The sequence below is a fragment of the Nicotiana attenuata genome, unplaced genomic scaffold (assembly GCF_001879085.1).
Source record: "Nicotiana attenuata strain UT unplaced genomic scaffold, NIATTr2, whole genome shotgun sequence".
Classification (NCBI taxonomy): Eukaryota; Viridiplantae; Streptophyta; class Magnoliopsida; order Solanales; family Solanaceae; genus Nicotiana; species Nicotiana attenuata.
In genome coordinates, this window is record NW_017671259.1 from 9,278 (window position 1) to 17,873 (window position 8,596).

At 38.7% G+C, this 8,596-nt stretch overlaps 1 protein-coding gene across 1 annotated transcript; it reads left to right on the forward strand.

Moving 5' to 3' along the window:
• The first annotated feature begins 941 nt into the window (after window positions 1–941).
• On the forward strand, window positions 942–1,727 carry LOC109207115. The gene is made up of 2 exons (XM_019369999.1): window positions 942–1,092; window positions 1,257–1,727. The coding sequence occupies exons 1-2, from the start codon at window positions 1,011–1,013 to the stop codon at window positions 1,568–1,570; spliced, it is 396 nt and encodes a 131-aa protein (XP_019225544.1). The 5' UTR covers window positions 942–1,010; the 3' UTR covers window positions 1,571–1,727.
• Window positions 1,728–8,596: the final 6,869 nt, after the last annotated feature.

Here is an 8,596-nt window from a genome sequence, read left to right on the forward strand (position 1 = left end):
AACTTTTTGGACCAAATTTATTTGTTAATAGTAAAATATTAACAGAAATGTTATTAAATATTTGTTTTAATAACAAAATATTAATATTAAATATTAATATTAAATCCAATCCGTTTTTCTGTTTTGGTAACAGAAAAGTAACTACCCTCTTCACTTTTCCCTCTTTATTTTCCCTCTTTATTATTGAGTAAATGGCCATTTATGTAATGGCATTTATGCTGTGGGCGTTTTGCATAAACAGCCATTCTGAAGAGTTGCACCTCTTCAGATTTCAGCCTAACTTTGGCTATAAATACAACACTATTCTGCTCAGAATTTCACTACGATTTTCTGAGTTTCTTCTCCTTCTTCTGCATACTTTTAGCATCAAACAAAGCAAAAAGTAAGTGTGATTTGCTACCGAACTTTGTGTTCGCTGAAACACTGGGGTTTGAAGTACCAATACACCAGTGTGTAATTCGTTCTATCCTGGGAGGAAATAATCCATAACCTTGGGTACTAGGAGGGGATTAAATTCCTTAAGGAAATACTGTGAATTCAGTGGGCTCGAATTGGTTTTATGTCATTTCTGTTTATGTTCATTTCTGTTTATACTCATTTATATTTCCAGAATTATTTTACAAATACAGTCTACTAACACTACTGTGGGTATGTAAATCGAACTAATTGTCCTAAATAGCATCCCTTTTGTAGACAACAATATCTAAATCCACATGAATTATATCCAATTGAATTGTAACAAAAGGTAAAAGAATAGATTAGGCAGGCACCTTAAATATTCCCCATCAATACTCCAACTTTAAGAAAATCAATAGTCAACTCTCTAATTTGACAAAGAGATGCAATTACGTGAATAACAACAATTAGCTGTCACATCTAGAAATTAATAATTTCTCACATGGTTCTCAAGCTTTATTTAATAACAAGTAATTAATGAACCTCTCAACAATTAATCTCCAAAGTTCATTTTGGTCCTTGGCAAACAATATATAGCTTATAAAAAAATAAAGATGGCTAACTTCATCGCAGATACGAAGAATAAGATTCAAGAAATGTCCGAATACTCTGTTTCATGTGGAAAATCTTCTAAAGGTAAGAAAGAATTGCAAATGTATCCTGTTCAGAAAAAAAAAATTCATTGTACAAACTGTGCTATTTTGGTAGATGTCTTCAATTTTGTTAAGTGAGAATTTATATAGCCGACCTAATATGTCTAAAACTGAGACATAATTATTGTTGTTCTTCAATTTTGTCAGATCCACAAAACCAAGGACCGATGTCAATAATAGATGAACCAGGACGGGTGGTGGTACTTGAACCACCACCGATAAATGAAGTATTTGAACCAGCACCTATAGATGAACAAGGACGGGTGGTGGTACTTGAACCACCACCGATAGATGAACCAGGACGGGTGGTGGTACTTGAACCACCACCTATACCAAGGACGGATGAACAAGGAAATGCACAAGGACAAGAAGATGAACAAGAAGAAGGGATCCATGATACAATAGCACAAAGAGTAACAGCTCCGCGCAAACCGCCGCCACCTAACCCTAAGACTGGTTGATATATAATACAAGCCTTGGAAATTCTAAAGATCGTTCATATGAAAAAACTCGTTGGCATGGTTGTATACTTGTATTCACCTAATTTTTATTTACCTTCCCATTTCCGTTTAATTATGTTACCTTATATAATTATTATGGATGCTGCTGTTATTATTATTATTATTATTATTATTATTATTATTATTATTATTATTATTATTATTATTATTATTATTATTATTATTATTATTATTATTATTATTATTATTATTATTATTATTATTATTATTATTATTATTATTGTTGTTGTTGTTGTTGTTGTTGTTGTTGTTGTTGTTAGATTGTAAGCCTAATATTTACAGAAATAACATTAATATTCACTAAATTCAAATTAGATAACTCTGAACAATTATAATTTTCAAAACCGGTAGTACAAGTCATAAGCCTTCCTAAGAGTAGTTATACAAAATAAATACGTCAACAGTTCCAGAACAAAAGGAACAAATGGGATTAAGTACAAACGAAGGTGACTCCGAGGCCTGCGAACGCAGCAGCAAGTTTACCTTGAGTCTCCACCGCGACGATTCGCACAGCTACTACCAATCAAATACCTGGATCTGTACAAAAAATGTACAGAAGTGTAGTATGAACACACTACAGCGGTGCCCAGTAAGTATCAAGACTAACATCGGTGGTGTAGTGACGAGGAACAGTCAAGACACCTACTAGTCAAATATATTGAACATGATATGATAATGAACTACCATGATAAAGATAACAAAGTAATATCAATAGCAGGGGAAAATCAAACTACAAACAGTAGAGACAATGAAGGGGAACACAGATAGTAATGAACGATAGCCAGGTAAATTAACACCATCATAACTGGGACACAGACAAGTAAGAATATGTTCAAACGAAGAAGGCGATGCAACCTCAATCAATCACATCATTTCTAATACACAATCCCGACCATCTCAATCCTCGGTGTCTCATATCACAACCTCAATTTCCAAACCTTTAGCACACACGGCACCTTGTGCCCACATATTTCTATCTCACTTTGCACAACGTCATCTTCATGCTACTCGGTACATAGGGTCCATAACCAATGCAATTATGATGTTAAAGTAGTCTCATTTATATTACATGAAGTAGATTACAGCTTCTAAACCAATTAGAAAATCAACAAGAAAAGATAAAGTTATTTTGAGATATTATTTGAATCAAGAAAATACCCTTTTCAAATAAAATACAACATCGGATGAACTATTACATTTAATATAGAATTTAATAAATTAAAACTTAGTAGAAATTCCTTTTTAAGTAAGATTCAATATCATCGAGTTAAGGAAATTTAATTGAGAAACTAATTGAAATAAAACATAACTTTTATAGGAATTTGGATTATTGAAAGGTGAATATATACACGGCGAGTTCAAATTTAAAAATCATATATAGCAGCGTAGTACTAATTTCTTTATTTTAAGTTACGATATTACTAATAACTTAACAAGACAGGAGGAAATGATTCAACGTAGTAGATTTACTTTAAAAATTAATTCACCTGAATAATAGTTTCAGGGAAAGAATTCAAGGAACAACGGCAAGTCAACAACTCAATGCCAACAACCTGATCCTCACAACTCAGTGAAATCCGAAATACAAATTGTCAAGGTTTTAAACAAATAAACTAGGATCTTCTCACTATTAAGCTATAACCAAATCCTGAATGAAATGTAAAACCACCGAATAACTTGCACAGTCAAAGAGGAATACATAAGCATATATATTGATGCGGCGTGCAACCCGATCCCACCAGTCCACCCTTATTACTCCTCAATATTTATCACCCTTATTCCTCCTGCGGCGTGCAACCCGATCTCACCTGTGCGGCGTGCAACCCGGTCCCACCAGACATCATCAATCCTCCCTTATTCCTCATCAACATATCAACAAACAGACATAGTTTAAAATCAACAACAACAACAACAATTCAACAACCCAACCACAAGGATTTCTACCACCAAGAGTATGAGTACACGGCAATAAGAGAATCACGGAAAAACCGAGAAGCACAACAACCTTTACAAAAACAACAAGACATATAAGGCACGTGATAACTACAACGGCAACCACAACAATTTGGACACATAGCATACATACACGGGGTCATAGAGGAATTCACAATTGAGAAATAACAAAACAATAAGGAGGACAATCACTTCAATTAAGGCAAATAAGGGCCAAGTAACAAGTATGAGTTAGAGGAAAGCTAACAACGTCGTATGGAGCATATATAAGAAAACAAGCAATTAGGAAACCCAATCATAACGGAAAACTTCCCACTTAATGAACATAAGGACCTAAGAACCCTAAAGGAAATTTTCCACAAATATGTGCGAGCACACACTCGTCACCTCGCGTGCACGGACTACAATTAGCATAGAAGACTCAATTCCTAAGGGGGAGTCCCCCGTAGAAGGTTAGGCAACATACTTACCTCAATTCGGCCAATTCAATACTCAATTTAGCTTTTCCTTTGCCAATTTATCAACGCTCGGCTCAATCTAGAATAAAAAGACTTGAATACATCAAACAATGCAAGAGAAAATAATTTCAATTAACAAAGCTATGATTCTTATACAATTTGCAAAAAGTCAACCAAAGTCAACTCCCAAGGCCCGCACCTTGGAACCAGACAAAATTTACAAAAACCGAATACCCATTCCGATACGAGTTCACCCATAAAAAATCATCAAATTCTGATACCATTTGGTCCTTCAAATCATCATTTTACATTTTTGAAAGATTTTACAATTTCCCCCAAATTTTCCTTTGGATTCTCATGAATTTGATGTTAAATCTAAGATATAATCACAAAATATAGTTGGGAATTGATTAAAAGACACTTACCCACTGATTTGGTATGAAAATCTTCTCTCAAAATCGCCTCACCTCGAAGTTATGGTTCAAAAATATGAAAAATGAAGCAAAAACTCGGAATACCCAGCTTTTAGCAGGCTGCAGATGTCGCATTCGCGACACTGGGTTCGCAAATACGAACAAATTATCGCAAAAGTGAAGATTGGAATTCCCTGCTGCCTTCGCAGTTGCGACCGGAGTGTCGCAAATGCGGACACTGGATCTTCGCAAAAGCGGCCACTATATCGCAAATGCGAATAGACTCAGCTCAGGCCATTATCGCAAATGCGATGCTGAGTCCGCAGATGCGAACTCAACAGGCCTCGCAAAAGCGGAGAATTCCTCGCAAATGCGAGTCCTTTCCTCAGCAGCCCAGCTTCACAAATGCGAGGCTGCTTCGCAATTGCGATAGTCGCATTTGCGACATAAACATCGCAAATGCCATGACACCAGACCAGAAATCAAAGACTATGAAAGAAATCATTCTGAAACTAATCCGAAACTCACCCGAGCCCTCGGGGATCCAAACCAAGCGCCCACACAAGTCTGAACACATAGCACGAACTCCCTTGCGGTCGGAACACCAAAATAACCTCTAGAACCACGAATCGGATGCCAAAACGCATTAAAATCACTATGAACTTCAAGAACTTCTAGAATTGCAACCAAGCGTCCGAACCATATCAAATCAACTCCAAACGACACCAAATTTTGCAGGCAAGTCCCAAATGGCATAACGGAGTTGTTCCAACTTTCGGAATCACATTCCGACCTCGATAACGAAAAAGTCAACTATGGGTCAAACTTCTAACTAAGAGCCCACACAAGTCTGAACACATAACACGAACTCGCTTGCGGTCGGAACACCAAAATAACCTCTAGAACCACGAATCGGATGCCAAAACGNATCGGTCGAAACTTAAACTAAGAGCCCACACAAGTCTGAACACATAACACGAACTCGCTTGCGGTCGGAACACCAAAATAACCTCTAGAACCACGAATCGGATGCCAAAACGCATTAAAATCACTATGAACTTCAAGAACTTCTAGAATTGCAACTAAGCGTCCGAACCATATCAAATCAACTCCAAATAACACCAAATTTTGCAGGCAAGTCCCAAATGACATAACGGAACTATTCCAACTTTCGGAATCACATTCCGACCTCGATAACGCAAAAGTCAACTATGGGTCAAACTTCTCCATTTTCCAAACTTTAACTTTTCCAATTTTCGCCGAAATGCCTCAAATTACCCTACGGGCCTCCAAATCCAAATCTGAACGCACGCCTAAGTCCAAAATTACAATACAAAGCTACTGACATCATCAAAAACTCATTCTAGAGCTGTTTATTCAAAAGTCAAATTCCGGTCAAATTCTTACCGCTTAAGCTTCCAAAACTAGATTCCTTCTTCCAGTTCGACTCCGATTCATCCGGAAATAGAATCCAACCATGCACGCAAATCGATATACATAATATGAAGCTGCTCGTGACCTCAAACTGCCGAACCGGATGAAATTTCTCAAAACGACCAGTCGGGTCGTTATATCCTCCTCCACTTAAACATACGTTCGTCCTCGAACGTGCCCGGAGTCATTCCAATGCCATCGAACCACTGCATGAGCTCACCATACATACACCCGGGGGTGATTCCCCATCACCCAAACCTATGTAGGACTGGCAATGCAACTCAACTGAAGGTCTCACCTCATTCTTAGTCCATAATCTTATGACAAAACCCAAACCCCAATATTTGAAGTTCACCTTAGGACCCAAATCCCACATCATCACACTGCATAAACCTAAACAAGCTGAATCGAGCCAAAATTCCAATCTAGAATACAATCACATGTTGTTCCACACAACTCAAATGCCCGAAGCAATAACCTCTGGCCACCATAGCTGCTCAATAACATCCTGGATGCCGGTAATACACTTCACATTGAATTTAACATTGTTCCAGACCTCCACAACACTGCCCGTGATAAAGAGACATTCGGAAACTCATAGCTGCCCATGATAAAGAAACATTCGGAAACTCATAGCCGCCCATGAAGTCAACAAGTCAAGAAGCTCTCTTGCCCGCCAAGGGCCATTACCCAAATCTTAGCAGAAACACCCTCATACTTCCAAACACTCCTCACCCCCAATACCATAGTACTAATCTCAGGTCTAAGAACCTTATCTCAGCCAATACAAGCAGCCCAACTAACAACTCATCATGGAACCACACAGATTCTCACACCACACCGTTCGTACACCAAACTGGCAATAACTCAATTATGCAGCACAAATAAAGGAGAGCAATGTATAAGAATTACCTAAGAAGTACAACATGTGCAATAACAAAAGTATAGTTTTCATCAAATCGCCCCACAGAGGAAAAACATAACACCAAATAAACACAAGGAAAGGGTATCCCATATAACATCCGCTGCGGCGTGCAGCCCGCTCCCAAATACTCATCAAGCCAAAATGCTCGGGTTCACTGATCATATGAATACTGATATCGAGCACAGCAGGGTGCACAAGTATAACTATGAGAAAATGAATAGAAACAAATAAATAAACATGGAAGAAATAAAGCACGACTAAGGTGCCATGAGCAAATCAACATCATGAGGGCTATCTCGCCCATATCTCCCTAAGGCCTGAACAAAATTACAACATGCGTGGGGAATAATCATACAACCTCACCGCCTAACACAGCATAAAAGAGTAGCACATAACATAGGCTAGGGGCACAAATAATATCCATTCTGCCCGGTAACATAACCACGATGACAATCTCAGAAGAGTACCCAAACTTAACCTGATACAAAATACATATTCTCATTGAGATTCCAAATAGCCCCCAACCAAACCCTGATCCTTCCCAATTAGGTAAATATTCTTCAAGAATCCACAGCAACCTATCGGTAATGCATGCTATTAATTATCCCATTATCAACATTTCTTCACAATCCACTAACAGGAAATAGTCCACATATGAGGGCATCTAGCCCCAAAAACTCAGGAATACCAAAATTTCCATGCCCGAACTCAACTACGCAGATCAAATGGCTGATACATCACTCACATCCCATCATCCTGTCTAAGCACCCATATGGAATTTTTGGCCGCGTAACAAAACATGAACCTCGAAAGTCTCAAAACCCAATAATCACCATGCCACTAGCCATGCACCCGCAAACCAAAACTCAAGGTCCTTTCCAACAATGCACCCTCTTCACATATGATAGCTAACAATGCCAACACTCTATTAATTTATGATACTTATTCAGGGGAAAACCACAATGTACAACATATTCCTTATGCCCATAGCAGCCAGCCAACTCAAACCATTGCCAGACCATCGAGAACCCTCCGAGATTTGCCCGCATGCATCTAAGCCATCAAGACTGCACCTCCCCAACTCAACCGAGTCAGATAAATCATCCAATCCAAGAGTACTGCCACATATGCCGGTAGAGAATCCCTATTCAGAATGACCAATCACTTCCATTGCTATGCTGACCCAACACTATTGAACTGACCCATTTCTTCGGATAGTCGATATGCAATAACCCCAATCAAGGCCCCGAAATACAGATGATCCAACCACGAACCACGTAGCCTAGAAGCTCATAAACCACCGCATTTTCTCTGAAGCACCCCGTTCTGCCGCAACCACGGTGCCCCCGCTGAATAGATCGTCTGTTAATATGAAGTAGTTCCTCCGACTCCCCTTGATGCTGAAATATAGATCCATTAATGACGTAGAAACACTGTAAGCCCCAATATCACCCCATGTGATCCTAGACCTTAGTCGTATACAAATTTCGGAAACCTTCCAATACCACATATATACATACCTTAGGCCAAAACTGATGTAAATCTGACTCTATAATCTGAACGACGCTAGTGGGCTCCTCCACTTGGCGCGAATCCATAGAAAACAACATCTGATAATCCGCAAAACTAATCTTCATAGTTCGCACAACACCAATCACAAAGTACTCCAATACCACCAACTATCCTCAATCAATATCCACCTCGTGACCCTACCACAATCTCGATGACTAGTCAACTAATTAAAGCTTCTCAAGCTCGCACTCATCAACCAGATGCCGGGAAC

What these genes read in the sequence shown, in the direction of transcription:
- LOC109207115 (XM_019369999.1), top strand. Translation starts at nt 1,011, where the DNA reads ATGGCTAACTTCATCGCAGATACGAAGAATAAGATTCAAGAAATGTCC. An exon ending in ATGTGGAAAATCTTCTAAAG is followed by an intron (nt 1,093 to 1,256) that starts GTAAGAAAGAAT and finishes CAATTTTGTCAG; the next exon opens with ATCCACAAAACCAAGGACCG.